General features: G+C 33.6%; 1 protein-coding gene across 1 annotated transcript; it reads left to right on the top strand.

Annotated features, from left to right (window-relative positions):
* The first annotated feature begins 1,739 nt into the window (after positions 1-1,739).
* Positions 1,740-15,023, top strand: LOC132549485 (uncharacterized). The gene is made up of 6 exons (XM_060213424.1): positions 1,740-1,788; positions 2,489-2,646; positions 3,910-4,183; positions 8,513-8,724; positions 11,444-11,687; positions 14,599-15,023. The coding sequence occupies exons 1-6, from the start codon at positions 1,740-1,742 to the stop codon at positions 15,021-15,023; spliced, it is 1,362 nt and encodes a 453-aa protein (XP_060069407.1).
* Positions 15,024-16,683: the final 1,660 nt, after the last annotated feature.

Here is a 16,683-nt window from a genome sequence, read left to right on the forward strand (position 1 = left end):
GACGAATTCTAAAAGTTTTCTCATCCAATAACTGTCTTCACAGAAATGGAAATTGAGAATATGCTATCATCATTGCCAGTTATAATTACGACAAGGTAGTCATGTTTATAAAACCAACAATAATCTACAGTCGAAACTTTTCTCTCGAAATCCAAGGGACCGTGGAAAATATTTCGACTTATTGGTATTTCGACTTAAAAAAGAAGTGTATAATTTTAAGTAATGATATCAGTTTCCTGACGTCGATTACGGTTGAACGATAGCGGCTAACAGCGTCGTTTAACCTGTCATCTGAAATGGCAGTAAATAAATAAATATATCCTACTTTCTACTTTTATTGTATATTCATCCAAATAACAAATTCTGTAATTACAACTCCAATCAAATTCAAAATCCGTTCTCACGTCGTTTCGTCTAGCACACGTGTACAATACCCATACTGACCCAGCACATATACATCATATATTTTACGGAATGACAAAAAAAAAAAAAAAAAACGGAACTGAAATTTGCTTTTGATACGGTACAAGAAACGTTATATGAAGCTACAGATCATATCAATATGACTTTATTATGGATCAATAAACGTATGAAAAACGCGACACCAGACAGATTTTACCTATTACAGTAAACATTGTACAAGCACTGGGCTTTACTAATCACACACAGATATAGACTATCATCAATGAAAAATACTTTCAGCACTTCATTGTCCAAATACTAAATTTGACAAAGTGCCAAATCACTATCCTTTAATTAGCAAGCTCAAAATTGGTTTCTTTCGGAATTGTTAGGATCAAATTTCGTCAAAAAGTTCACACTGGTCAGTCGGTTTCGTTGTCATCCTTCCTGAAGATGCACGCAACCAAGCTAAATGTTTTCATGTTTTGTGTAAACGCGCTACTTTTTTAACGTACAGGTAAGTCACTGCTACAGGATAGTGACACTAATTAAGAAGCCAGCCGCTAATTGGATAATTAAGCTGGTAAATAATCGCCAGAGACCACGTGTTGTATGTACAATGGACCGATACGCCGTAATTAGTCATGTGTTACACACTGGTGACTTTCTACTCTGTGCAGGTATTGGCAGATTTCATCAGAAGACGTGCCGATGTTTTGACAAAAATTAATTTCAAGACAACGAATGACTTTTCCCTTGCTTTACAATTGAAGGGACTGAAAAAATCGACTCAACCGAAATTTCGACTCAATGAAATTCGAGTCATCCGATCTAAAATTGCAAAGATATAGAAGGGGGAAAATCGGAACTCAAACGGAATTTCGACTCAAGCGGTTTCGAGGCAACGAGTTTCAACTATATTGTACAAACGCACTCGCGTAATGCAAGACTTTCAGAATACAGGTTTTTGCCGATTTAGTTTATTGCAACTGTGGCTTTCTACACATACGGGATGATAATTAAATGTTTTCGATTATTTGATTTTTTTTATTAATCTTTTACCAGCTCCTTGATATAACCTTCTCCTTGCTCACAGTTCCCACCACTTTCTTTGCCCCCTTGTCCTGTGTTCCCATTGTCATGCATTCCTTACAAACATTTTATATCTATGTCAGGGCGATGTTCCACTGAGAAGGGTGAAGGTTAGCTGTTCCAAATTCATGAGAAATGTCAATCTGGTGTAAACTGAACGATAAGGCGTTTATATCGGTCGGTAGAGTAGGCGTGCGGTGTTTTGAAGAATCAGCAGACATTGCAGTCAGTCAGACCCAAGGAGCATGGCGTTATTGTGTGTCGTTGCGTTAACCCTGGCGATTCTAGGAGCCGGTAATTATTTCATCTTTCATTTCCCATATCCTCATTATGTATTTTATGTAATTTAATTCTTTATCTGGAATTCATGCATTCCTGTCGAATTTTGCGTGAGTGGATATACTCGTAGAAAAGGCAGTTTTGTGTTTGAGATCGTCAATAAAAGCCTTTAAAAGCACATTTCACACGTCATGTCACTGAATATAGTAATATGTATTGGGTTGAATGACGTACCGCTTGGTTCCATTGTTATCACTATTAACTTGCCACGTATCACTATGTTCTGGTACAACAGTCTGCCTGTCTCCTACTAAAGGACACGAAAATGGCCAAATAAACCACAAGGGTTTGTCGTGCCAGCCATCCACGGGAGTAGTGGGTGAGAGTGACACAGTAAATCGCTTCTTTCTTCTAGTGGGAGATGGGAGAAGGGAGGAGGGAGGGAGGGGTGTTAAAAATCTGTTTGCCTCGTACTGCAGAGTACCAAATACATCTGGTGTGCGATCTATAGAATTATGCCAACCATCCACAGGGCAGTGGGGCGAAAGCAACCAAAGAAATCTCATGTCATGTACTCTGGGAGAGGGAACCTGAATAAACAACTTTGTTTGTTGCGCCATCTACTGCCATGGGGAGGAGGTCGGGTGATGGGGCATGGAAGTTACCGAACATATATACTGCTATTGTCCATAAACGATGCTTTCTACTAACACAGATGCTCAAGGCACAAGTCAGCTCCCAGTAGCGGCATTTTCAAGGGGGCAAACCACACATTTACATCTTGTTCAGGGAGAAACTCTAAATTACAACAAAATTATTACGTCCGTGCACACCGACGTGGATAATAGCGGCGTCTTCCATGCCGCACAAACGGTAAGTACATGTATCTTTATGATAACTATGATAAAGAGTATCAAATCTATTTTTGAGGAAAACGCCTTCTTTTCAACCTGTTTCCCTACATGACACCTCTGACTACCTTTCTACTGATCGCGATACCATGAAATACGTCCCCTAATAACTATAGGATTCGCATATCGCATGACAATGCCTTTCACAGGTAAGGAACTGTAAACTTATTTATTTTGACGTAATAAGGCTTTAGCGCTATATCAATAAGCGCAATGCTGAATTAGTGAATAAGCCAAAATTGCTTAATAATATTAACGGTCTACAGAAACTGTACTGAGTCGATCGTATTAAAGAGTAGCGTCTCACGCACAAAATTAGCGTTGCACATGATATCTGCTAAAACATGCACGCTTACGCTAAGAATCCTGCAAATCATTTCATAAAGTCAGAAAATTGATTTACTTGATTTTATTCGCTTATTCTTCCGGAACACCTGGTCTTACTCACCTTGTACTTTTTCAGGAGTCTCCGTTTAAATATTACCTTTGTTTATATTTTACCCTAGTTTTATTGAATTTAGGTTTGGATTTCAATGATGTTGACATGTTGGTATTTTTTTGTTGTTTCTTATTCTATGTAGCGGGTGAGATTCTAATTATTTTAAGTCATTGCGAAAATAGAACTAAGCTTTAAAGGTTCAATCGTATGAGTTACTGTAAACCATATATTTTCGCGGGGATGAAATTTCGTGGTTTGACAAATATATATTATCTTGTTTGCCACCCTTTAAGTGATGGACACAAACCATGCCCGATTATGTAAAATACAACAAATGAAAATGAAATCAAATACCACCATAACAATAGAATCTTAATTCAAATACGATTTTGCAAGGGGTTAATATACACCAAAGGAGGATATACACGTAGATCCTAAAAAAAAAGACCAAAGTGAATTAGACCATGTGTTTTCGAAGAGTAAGCGTCCTCTGCTTCATTGACGGCATTCGCAATAACAAATCAACTGTCTGCATTTCTTGTGATCTAGAGAAGAAGGTAAATTGAAATCAGCATGCTTATACATCTTGGTGGAGAGCTGTCGATGTTCATTTCAGCGAATCATGGTGAAAAGCATGTAATGACTTTGATTTCCACTTTTGGGGAAATATACAGAAGATATGGTCAATAAATTTCATAGACAAGACATATTTCTGTTCCAGAATGTCTTGTCTACTAATGGTAGATCTCTTGTGTGATTTATATACATATGTTTTGTGTCGTTGAGGGTCTCTACGCCTTCCACTTCTACTCACTGACCCGCGAGAACTCCGAGTTGTGGGTTGAGCTGTACAAAAACACACAGTTGATATGCTCAGCTTATGCTCACAACCCAAGTTCGAGCGGGTATGCCGACGCCGGAAACAGTGCCTTACTGAACCTCAACTCCGGTGACACTGTGTACGTTAAGGCACATGACGCGTACGATAACTCGCTTTATGGTGCAAGTGACGAGATCTATACCACATTTACAGGAGTACTCATTGATTCTGGATTTTTTGGTGAGTTTTTAAAATAGATCGATCATAATAATTATCATACAAAGTGATATGTGACTATATGAAGTATTATTTACTGAGAAGAACTACAGACCCAATCTGGTTCACCAATCAGCTCTCTTTATTCTATTTTGGTATACCGTATAGACTTTAAATTCTCTACTGTTTGTTTAGAATTTCGACACATCTTATTGTTGAAGTTGACACGTGTCCACGGGATCGAAAAGCAGACAACATTATATGAATTATCTCCATATATGGCTACAGTATGGTTCTCCGTGACCTTATCTATTAGGATAATGAACACAGAAATATAAGTATATATTTAAAGCGACATTACCTAATTCATGATATTGGCAGACTTATTTGTTATAAATGTACCAATTTTAAATCCCAAAAATATATTCATCAACACTTCTTAATTTCTCGTTATAACTTTCAGGCTATTCCATTAGAATTACAAAAATGATACAAAATGGTTATTCCTATAACCATATCTGAAGTTTAAAAAAAAAAAACACGCAAAGAAATTGCGCTTGTACAGTCCACTTACCTCTTGCCTGAATGAAGTCAATCGTCTGGTGTACTATGATATTTGCACCATCCTCACAAAAACACAATAACGTCACCCCTAGGCGTAAACGTACACACAACACGGGGAAATTTCAGTCGAATATTCCATGATCAAACGGTCACAAGGCGAGAACATTTTTGGATTTGTGAGAATGCACTCGGACCTCAATGTCTCCTCTCAATACAGCGTTTCTCTACTGAACGTAAAATTTGTTGTATAAATTATAAATTGACGTGCTGTGTTTATATACGACTATTATTGCTGCTTTGCACAATGGAAAAAAGCAAAACGTTCATTTCAAATGGCAGTATTGTATAACATTAGATATTATGATACACACACACTATTAGCATGCATGGTGCTGTTTAACTTAAAATTCAATGCAGTGTATAAAGGTAACCTATTGAGAGGTGTTCAAGTTTAAAAGAACCAACTACGTAGCAATATTTTCGCAATAAAAATAAAAGGAAAAATAAAGCTGAAACGTGGGAAGATATTGAAGCTAATGGGTTCTGGTGTAGTGGATCTCTTTTACATACGTTCAATATACGTTACCTTTCTCACCATACATAATGATATCTAAAATTTTTTTTTTATAATTTTTTATTTTTCAAGATTTTACACGTTGAACAGGACAAATACACTCACACCCTCTCACACATCCAACCACAGGTGCACATATAGTCATTGCGTGTCAAACAAGTACACTCCATTCAAAAGAATCATCAACATCATTATCAACATTCAAAAATGCATGTGATCATTACTACTACTATTATTATTATTATTATTATCACCATACATGATAATCCTCATATATCACAATCAATATTATTATGTTACACACTAAATAATGCATCATCATCATCATCATCATCATCATCATCATCATCATCATCATCATCATCATCATCATCATCACATCATCATTATCATCATCATCATCATCATCATCATCATCATTTCAACATATATTTCACATATATATCACAATCAATATTACTATCATGATTATTGTACATACTAAATAATGCATCATCATCATCCACATTCAACAATTCATTATCATCATCAAATCAAGATTCATACTTTCATAACCATTATGAAACCTTATGATTCATAAATATCACAGTAAACTTTTGTTTGAAATGCACCCATGCACACATGCATAAACACACACACAACCATAAATTGACATCAACATACAGAAATGAGGAAATGAAATAGAACTTTATTAGGGATAAGAAATTTAGAGAAAGAAATTGAAGAAAATGAAGAAATAGTAAAGTGGATTGTTGGGTGAGATGGTAAGATAGGTTAGAGTAATTTAATGTTTTTCTTTCTTTATATCTGATTACTCGGTATGGTCAAGGACTGTTATGTATATAATTATAAAAAATTATAGAAAAAAAAAGAAAAACTAGTAATGCGATGGGTAATAGATCAAAGTGTGTAGATCAAAACTGTATTAATTTTTCCCATTTTTTCCATTCATTCTCAAATTTACGTTTTACTTTATCATCCTTACCATTAGCTATATATTTTTGTATCATATAATTATCTTTGATTGTATTAATTAGTGCATGCAAGTTTAGTGAACGGTGTAAGCATCTCATTTTATAAATATACTGTTTGATAATAATTATAATCTCATTGTCTACTCTGTTACTCGGAAGGAAGTTTTGATGTAGGAGACCAAGAATGAAAGTTTGCTTGTTTACTGAGAAAGGGATAAATAGAGCTTCTAGCAAAATATCAAGACTTTGTAATAGTCTTTGTACTTCCTGACATTCCCACAGCAGATGACTGATTGTTTCGTGCTCAGAGTTACACAACACACAAAGAGGGGAGATAACTATTCTAATTTTAAAAAGAAGGGAATTTGTTGCTAATGCATGGTGGATTACCCTATACTGGAACCACTGGAACTTTGTATTTTTTGTTACATGGAATGGCATTAAATAGTACTTATCCCAAGTTTGTTTATCTATATTATCAAATATACTATTCCATTTTTTGGTACCCGATGGTAACACGTTACATTTAATTAGAGTATTATAAAACCTTTTTGACCCTTTTTTGTCTTGAAGAAAGATACGTAAGGTGATTGGTATGCAAGGATAGATTATAGAGGGGTTAGAGATAGTATCTGATGATATCTAAAATTATTAAAAGCAATTATTGGAACGAGTACGGAAACCTGATGTGATTATCACAATTTACAAAATGTAATACCCGATATTACTTTGCTGTCTGATTACTTTAGGATTCTTAAAATAGTGTGTATTAAAACGAATGGATTGAAACACCGCGTTAAGAATTTTTCCTGTGGTATATATAAAATACAAAAGTAGGATTTCAACACGTCTTCAAAACGAAACCAAGTGTGATTTTCCTGGCAAGTCTGTGTTGTCACGTGAACAAAGCTCCCGAAACTAGTGCTCTTTTTGTCCCTGTATTCCTAATCGATTTTAATAATTCGGACGTGCAAAGTCCGTTAGTGTTTCTGTGTAGACTTGTCGTTTGTCTGTATTATTTATCAATTTATTTCCGTTTATGTGCATGATCTTAATCTATATGCGTGGTTCCAACAGGCTTTTTAATCCGTTTATAGGATTTTTAATTAGTTAGCGTAAATTGCATCCGGTCGATATGTTGTATGATCTAAGGACACTAAGTATGGATGTCATTCACATTAGTTTATATAAACATATTTAATATAACCTCGAAAAATTGAAAAATATAAATGCAAGAGTATAAGGGAAGTAACTCCATCTTATCTTATACACGCATTATATAACTTTCATGTAAACTATTATGTCATATACCTAACGAAAGAAATAAACTACAAGTCAACATATACATGTATATATCTATCAAACTTCTACTTCCTGGTTAGTTATCTATATCTTCGATATATTCATTGCCGACGAAAACAATCCGTGTTCCTAAAATTTAAAATATTAGACAGTTTAGTCAGTAATGGCAAATATCTTTCACGAGTGAGGTTAATATTTTCGTATCCTTCACGAGTTCAAAGCACGAGTGAAGATGACAAAATGCTAGCAACAGTAGAGAAACTTGGATAGATTTCATATTGAAACCATTTTAAAATATTTTTGACATTTCTGTAAAAAGAATAACCGTTTCATCACTTTGATATTTCTCTACATCTGTTGTAGAGCCGAAAAATGTGTTTAACTTATCATACAGCTCTTTCGCCTTTCAAGGACTCGTGAATGATGCCATGGTCCTACATTTTGAAACATAGAAGGCGACTGAGTAAAATTGAACGACAGAAATGTCACAATCATATTTAACGACATTCGTGATGAATCTAACAAAATATTTGGTTAAGTTTTTTACATTTAATTTAAATAAACAAACTTTATTTCATTTTACAGCAATTTCGAAACAAGTTTTTTCTAACTTAAAATTTAAATCACAAAAAAATAACTAGTTAAGTTTTGGGTTCGGCAATATATGGACGAAATTGTTTAAAGCTTCACTGGTAAACAGGGAAAAATAGCTATTTCTAGAACAGTGCGGACACGTATATCAAACCGTATCGTGCTTAACGTTTAGTCTTATATTTAATTTTTCAATTCTCAAATTTAGACCCTTAGTATCACCGACCAGAAGGACGAGACAGCTTTATGATACGGATTAATCCATTGTTTGGCTCTACTGTCTCTAACTTTAAATGTGTATTGAAAGGTAATATTCACTTGTGTGTCTTTTGTACAATCTTTTATCAGAGCACGAAGGCTTCAACAAGAATGCGCCACATGGATTTTCAGTTGGTCTCAGTGTTAACCAGACTATCAATGACGGAGGCAAAGTCGCATATAATGTCGACTTCAACAATAACGCAACCCTGGCTGGATATAACTTCACCTCACACGACTTCATAGCTCCATATGAGGGCCTTTATATCTTCCATCTCCACGCCCTGTCTCTGGCCGATAAGGTATGTCTTCTCAATATCAAAACCCTTTGTTACAAACTGATTTTTTCCCCAAAAGGTGGAAATGTTTCAAATTAAAAGACAGCCATGCTACTCCGAACTAAAAGGGTTGAAGATTGTATTTAATTGATAATTGATTTATACTAAAAGAAACAGAGGTTGTTCAATCGTTTGTCGAATATGGATCTATTTCACTCTCGTTTTAAAACATTATACGATTGTGAAATAAAACGCTCGCTTTGCAGTGAAAAAAAGCGAAAATCAAGTCACAATTCTTATACACATTACGACATCAATTAGGAATGTATAGCATATACGTGTATCTGTTGAAAATATCAAACAAGGATGTGTCCATATGTGAATTGTAAAATGAGTTAATCAATGTATTTTTTTTTCTTCTTTTTTTTTCTATTTTATTTTTAATTTTCCCATATTTCATATTTTTTTCTTCAAACGTGTTTTCGCATATTTCATAATTTTCTTTAATCATTTAATCTTAGGGACATGAATTATTTTCAATTCCAAATTCAATGCCGTATTTAGAGACGAGGCCAGTTCTATTTTTGAAAATTTAACCCAAACAAATTATTTTCAAAGTTTTTGTCTCAATAACAAAAATCTTGTAAGTTTTATTAACTAATGTGTATTACCTGTGTAATGAAACAAATTTTCCCTTTGTAATATGACAAGTTTTCCCTTTTTAATATTATAAGCTTTTCCTTTGTAACATGCCAAATGTTCCCTTTGTTATATGACAAGATTTTCTTTTGTAATATGACAAGTTTTCGTTTGTAATATGACAAGTTTTCCCTTTGTAATATGACAAGTTTTCCCTTTTTAATATTACAAGCTTTTCCTTTGTAACATGACAAGTTTTCCCCTTGTAATATGACAAGTTTTCCCTTTGTAATATGACAAGTTTTCGTTTGTAATATGACAAGTTTTCCCTTTGTTATGTGACAAGTTTTCCCTTTGTTATGTGACAAGTTTTCCCTTTTTGATATTACAAGCTTTTCTTTTGTAATATGACAAGTTTTTCTTTTGTAACATGACAAGTTTTCGTTTGTAATATGACAAGTTTTCCCTTTGTTATGTGACAAGTTTTCCCTTTGTTATGTGACAAGTTTTCCCTTTTTGATATTACAAGCTTTTCTTTTGTAATATGACAAGTTTTTCTTTTGTAACATTACAAGTTTTCCCTTTTTAATATTACAAGCTTTTCCTTTGTAACATGACAAGTTTTCCCTTTGTCATGTGACAAGTTTTTCTTTTGTAATATGACAAGTTTTCCCTTTGTGATATGACAAGTTTTTCTTTTGTAATATGACAAGTTTTCCTTTTGTAATATGACAAGTTTTCCCTTTGTAATATGACAAGTTTTCCCTTTGTGATATGACAAGTTTTTCTTTTGTAATATGACAAGTTTTCCTTTTGTAATATGACAAGTTTTCCCTTTGTTATGTGACAAGTTTTCCCTTTGTTATGTGACAAGTTTTCCCTTTGTGATATGACAAGTTTTTCTTTTGTAATATGACAAGTTTTCCTTTTGTAATATGACAAGTTTTCCCTTTGTAATATGACAAGTTTTCCCTTTGTGATATGACAAGTTTTTCTTTTGTAATATGACAAGTTTTTCGTTTGTAATATGACAAGTTTTCCCTTTGTTATGTGACAAGTTTTCCCTTTGTTATGTGACAAGTTTTCCCTTTTTGATATTACAAGCTTTTCTTTTGTAATATGACAAGTTTTTCTTTTGTAACATTACAAGTTTTCCCTTTTTAATATTACAAGCTTTTCCTTTGTAACATGACAAGTTTTCCCTTTGTTATATGACAAGTTTTTTTTTGTAATATGCAAGTTTTCCCTTTGTCATGTGACAAGTTTTTCTTTTGTAATATGACAAGTTTTCCCTTTGTGATATGACAAGTTTTTCTTTTGTAATATGACAAGTTTTCCTTTTGTAATATGACAAGTTTTCCCTTTGTAATATGACAAGTTTTCCCTTTGTGATATGACAAGTTTTTCTTTTGTAATATGACAAGTTTTCCTTTTGTAATATGACAAGTTTTCCCTTTGTAATATGACAAGTTTTCCCTTTGTAATATGACAAGTTTTTCTTTTGTAATATGACAAGTTTTCCCTTTGTGATATGACAAGTTTTCCCTTTGTAATATGACAAGTTTTTCTTTTGTAATATGACAAGTTTTCCCTTTGTTATATGACAAGTTTTTGTTTGTAATATGACAAGTTTTCCCTTTGTTATATGACAAGTTTTCCCTTTGTTATATGACAAGTTTTCCCTTTGTAATATGACAAGTTTTTCTTTTGTAATATGACAAGTTTTCCTTTTGTAATATGACAAGTTTTCCCTTTGTAATATGACAAGTTGTAATATGACAAGTTTTCCCTTTGTCCGATATCTCACCAGTTAATTAAATCTCTGACATACTTAAAGGTCAAGGGTCATGAAGGCAACATTGGCATTGTAACTTCGATAGATTTTGTGTGTAATTTAAGCTGAACTTGTTCGGGTGGTTGCACGTGGTACATTATGTTATAAACTCACATTAAGAAATGTTAAAAAAGAACATACTAAAACACTATCGAAGTGTGAAGTGTATGATAATAATGCAAGCGATAAGAATTGACAGGATAAAATGTAATGTTTCTACATACATTAGTACTGTGAACAGTGAGTAGCATAATGGAACTCCTTTTGCAGGAAGTTTACCTGGAGCTGTTTAAGAACAGCCAGTATGTCCTGTCTGCGTATGCCTACACGACCAACGAATGGGGAGATGCTGGGAATTCTGTCATCCTTCATCTCAATCAGGGCGATGACATCACCATCAAAGCTCGACCCCAGTACGACGTACAGCTCTTCGGAGACGTGTCGCAGATTTACTGTACTTTCTCAGGAGCCCTTCTGTCCATGACAGTACCAGGAAACAATGTCGTGTCAGGCGGTAAAGTATTATAGACCACAGTTCGACATTCAAATCCAAACAAATCTTTAGTCAAGAGAAGATGATCTGCAAAAGTGACAAAGAATAGAAATTAACTGGCATGTCTTTCTCGCTGAATGACAATATATCGATATTTATTGATGTCTGTCCCTAATGAATGACAATATATCGATATTTATTGATGTCTGTGCCTGTTGAGTGACAATATATCGATATTTATTGATGTCTGTTCCTGTTGAATGACAATATATCGGTATTTATTGATGTCTGTCCCTAATGAATGACAATATATCGATATTAATTGATGTCGGTTCTTGTTGAATGACAATATATCGGTATTTATTGATGTCTGTTCTTGTTGAATGACAATATATCGATATTCATTGATGTTTGTTCTTGTTGAATGACAATATATCGATATTTATTGATGTCTATTCCTATTGAATGACAATATATCGATATTTATTGATGTCTGTCCCTGTTGAATGACAATATATCGGTATTTATTGATGTCTGTTCCCGTTAAATGACAATATATCGGTATTTATTGATGTCTGTTCCTGTTGAATGACAATATATCGGTATTTATTGATGTCTGTTCCTGTTGAATGACAATATATCGATATCTATTGATGTCTGTTCCTGTTGAATGACAATATATCGGTATTTATTGATGTCTGTTCCCGTTAAATGACAATATATCGGTATTTATTGATGTCTCTTCTTGTTGAATGACAATATATCGATATTTATTGATGTCTGTTCCTGCTGAATGACAATATATCGATATTTATTGATGTCTGTTCCTGTTGAATGACAATATATCGATATTTATTGATGTCTGTTCCTGTTGAATGACAATATATCGATATTAATTGATGTCTGTTCTTGTTGAATGACAATATATCGGTATTTATTGATGTCTGTTCCTGCTGAATGACAATATATCGATATTTATTGCTGTCAGTTCTGGTTGAATGACAATATATCGGTATTTATTGATGTCTGTTCTTGTTGAATGACAATATATCGGTATTTATTGATGTTTGTTCTTGTTGAATGACAATATATCGGTATTTATTGATGTCTGTTCCTGTTGAATGACAATATATCGATATTTATTGATGTCTGTTCCCGTTAAATGACAATATATCGGTATTTATTGATGTCTTTCTGGTTGAATGACAATATATCGATATTTATTGATGTCTGTTCCTGTTGAATGACAATATATCGATATTTATTGATGTCTGTTCTTGTTGAATGACAATATATCGATATCTATTGATGTCTGTTCCTGTTGAATGACAATATATCGGTATTTATTGATGTCTGTTCCTGTTGAATGACAATATATCGATATTAATTGATGTCTGTTCTTGTTGAATGACAATATATCGGTATTTATTGATGTCTGTTCCTGTTGAATCACAATATATAAGTATCTATTGATGTCTGTTCCTGTTGAATGACAATATACCGATATTTATTGATGTCTGTTCCTGTTGAATGACAATATATCGATATTTATTGATGTCTGTTCCTGCTGAATGACAATATATCGATATTTATTGCTGTCAGTTCTGGTTGAATGACAATATATCGATATTTATTGATGTTTTTTCCTGTTGAATGACAATATATCGATATTTATTGCTGTCAGTTCTGGTTGAATGACAATATATCGGTATTTATTGATGTCTGTTCCTGCTGAATGACAATATATCGATATTTATTGCTGTCAGTTCTGGTTGAATGACAATATATCGGTATTTATTGATGTCTGTTCTTGTTGAATGACAATATATCGGTATTTATTGATGTTTGTTCTTGTTGAATGACAATATATCGGTATTTATTGATGTCTGTTCCTGTTGAATGACAATATATCGATATTTATTGATGTCTGTTCCCGTTAAATGACAATATATCGGTATTTATTGATGTCTGTTCCTGTTGAATGACAATATATCGGTATTTATTGATGTCTGTTCCTGTTCAATGACAATATATCGATATTTATTGATGTCTGTTCCCGTTAAATGACAATATATCGGTATTTATTGGTGTCTGTTCCTGTTGAATGACAATATATCGGTATTTATTGATGTCTGTTCTTGTTGAATGACAATATACCGATATTTATTTATGTCTGTTCCTGTTGAATGACAATACATCGATATTTATTGATGTCTGTTCCTGTTGAATGACAATATATCGATATTTATTGATGTCTGTTCGTGTTGAATGACAATATATCGGTATTTATTGATGTCTGTTCCTGTTGAATGACAATATATCGGTATTTATTGATGTCTGTTCTTGTTGAATGACAATATACCGATATTTATTGATGTCTGTTCCCGTTAAATGACAATATATCGGTATTTATTGATGTCTGTTCCTGTTGAATGACAATATATCGATATTTATTGATGTCAGTTCTTGTTGAATGACAAAATATCGATAGTCAATAATCACTGACATGTCTTTTCCCGCGGAATGACAAAAAAAGCGACAGTCGTGAATGTGACAGTTACGCTATTTTTATTAATGAAATGAGAAAAGTCAATTTTTGAAAGCTATTACAGTTACATGTTTACTGTATTAAGATAATTGAGAAATAATAGCAACGGGCGTCTGTGTATGCATGATAGTAATATAACATTGACTTAAAATAGTATTCCGACTAGTTTTCTTGTACTCGGTCAAGAAACAGTTTTTTAAATATGTTTTCATTTTGTTTTGATACATTATAGCAAATACTAGGTAACAACTGTCGTCCTAGTTAACATCTCTACCTCTCACACACTAATTAAGATGACTTTCTCGTGCACCACTAAATTGACACATATTGCCAATCTTTTTATTTGTTAAGATCACATAAACGGCATTTTCCTTCGTTGAACAGGTTTTAGCGAAGTGGCTTTCTCTGTAGGCTTATCGCACAACGTCAATATCAGCGCTTATTCTGTAGTAACATGGGATAGATTGTTTACCAACTATGGCAGTGGCTTTGACATGAACACGGGAAAATTCACAGCCCAGGTCAGCGGAATCTATGTATTTCACTTCCACGGATTATCACAGACTGGAGAAGAACTATATCTTGAGCTATACCACAACTTCCAGTACATTGTGTCTGCTTACGCGTACGACGCGAATTCCTACGCGGCCGGAAGTAATGCGGTCACCCTGACTCTCATGTCAGGTGATGAAGTCTATGTTGGAGTTCAGAGCCAGGCAGTGCTGTACGGAGGGTATGATGAGATATACTGCTCATTTTCCGGATACCTACTTGCCCCACTTGCCCAGTCTCAGCCAATTGTCGGTTAAATTGTTATTGTCATCTCTTTCTTATGATAAAAAGCTTAATTACATACGTTTGTTAGTATTGTTATTTAAAATATCATATATCAACGACTTGAATAAATATAATGCAAACAGCACTGGTGACATGACAAAATAATATCATCTACAATCATAATTCAAATCTATATTTGATTTGGATTGATATACCTCCGCACATTTCCAGGAAATGTATTGCCTATTTTCATCGCCATATTGTTTTTTCGTCTACCATTCAGATATGAAGCTTTTCAACTCGTCATTCGTCATTTTGCATTTTCGATTTGTAGAGTTAGCAGAAAAAGAAAATGGCCGAAGGGCGGCCATCTTATATTTTTATAGTTATTAACATTTCTTCACTTTGTTTGATGAATCTTTTACAGGTTTAGTTATAATTCCCGTGGCTTCTTAGTTTTCGTGTTCAATATTTTGAAAGATTGATAAAATCAGAGTATCCATTTTAACTAAAGGATCTGAAGGGGCACTTACCGATATAAAAAATGTCCATTGTTTATTGGTGTTAATAGTTCATCTGCTGGTATAATTAAGAACACATAAGAGAAATGTGAGAAAACGAGAGAAAATATTCAAACCTAAAAATCCCACGATGGCAGACACCATGATACTTGTGGAATCTCTTTGTTATCTCCTACATTTCCAAGGAGAGTTAGATTTGTGCCAATAACAGCCATGTAAGTTAAAGCGTTAAATGTAAAAAAAAAAACAAAACAAAAAAAAAAAAAAAAAAAAAAAAAAACCCCTCTGATATTGTAATGCTGACACATTAAAAAGAGGATATTCACAAACGAATTACCAAAGCAAATACATGATAACCATATTTATTTCTAAACTGTATTGTATATAGGGTTTCAATTGCACCTACGATTTGACATCATTTACTTCCCTGCAATAAGAAGAACACGCTGATGTATGAACTAAAGACGGAGGATTAAAAGTGTTTTGGAAAAGTGTAAACAGCTCCTGCTTCATTGACGACACCCAACATGTGAATTTTGGTTTTACACAAAAATGTCAAGCTCTCAAAATACTAACAGCAACGGCATCACCCGGTATAATAACGAGCCTCAAACACATCTTATACCATATCGCAGAGGGAAATAGAATATTGGTGACGACAACACAACCTCCTCCAATAGTCTGTATCAATCTATATTTCCAGAAACTTTATGATGAAATTCAAATGTACAGTTGACTTTATCGATATATAATCACATTATTTTAGAGTTGTCTCCCGCTTACCGTAATGGCCAGCTCTGGATTTGTTTTCATTAGTCTTATAATTTCATAAATGCATAATAAATATTCTTTTTGTTCGACTTATAAACCTGATGGCACAGGCTTCTCAAGATTTTAAATGGTTTGTTGAGAAATCAGTAATTTCTCTGCTTCTTGTACGGAACATGTTATGGAGAAGATGTTACACCAGACTAGGATTCAAAACAGTTTGACAACAAACATTATTTCTTCACAAATAATTGAGAATACATTTAAGAGCAGACAAGTTTAATTATATATTCTATCGTGTGTGTTTAGAAGATCATTATCGATTTCTCTTCACGTGTAATTGACAATACGTTTGAGAAAAGACTTGAGATTTAAATTGAGTTGGTCTTGTTTATACAGGCTA

This window comes from Ylistrum balloti, unplaced genomic scaffold (assembly GCF_031769215.1).
Source record: "Ylistrum balloti isolate Yb309-2 unplaced genomic scaffold, AGI_CSIRO_Ybal_v1 Utg370058, whole genome shotgun sequence".
In the NCBI taxonomy this organism is placed as follows: domain Eukaryota; kingdom Metazoa; phylum Mollusca; class Bivalvia; order Pectinida; family Pectinidae; genus Ylistrum; species Ylistrum balloti.

Excerpts from the sequence above, each read along its gene's own strand:
- LOC132549485 (XM_060213424.1), top strand. The coding sequence starts at position 1,740 with ATGGCGTTATTGTGTGTCGTTGCGTTAACCCTGGCGATTCTAGGAGCC. Across the intron at positions 8,725-11,443 it reads CCCTGTCTCTGGCCGATAAG|GAAGTTTACCTGGAGCTGTT; the intron begins GTATGTCTTCTC and ends CTCCTTTTGCAG. Across the intron at positions 11,688-14,598 it reads AAACAATGTCGTGTCAGGCG|GTTTTAGCGAAGTGGCTTTC; the intron begins GTAAAGTATTAT and ends TTCGTTGAACAG.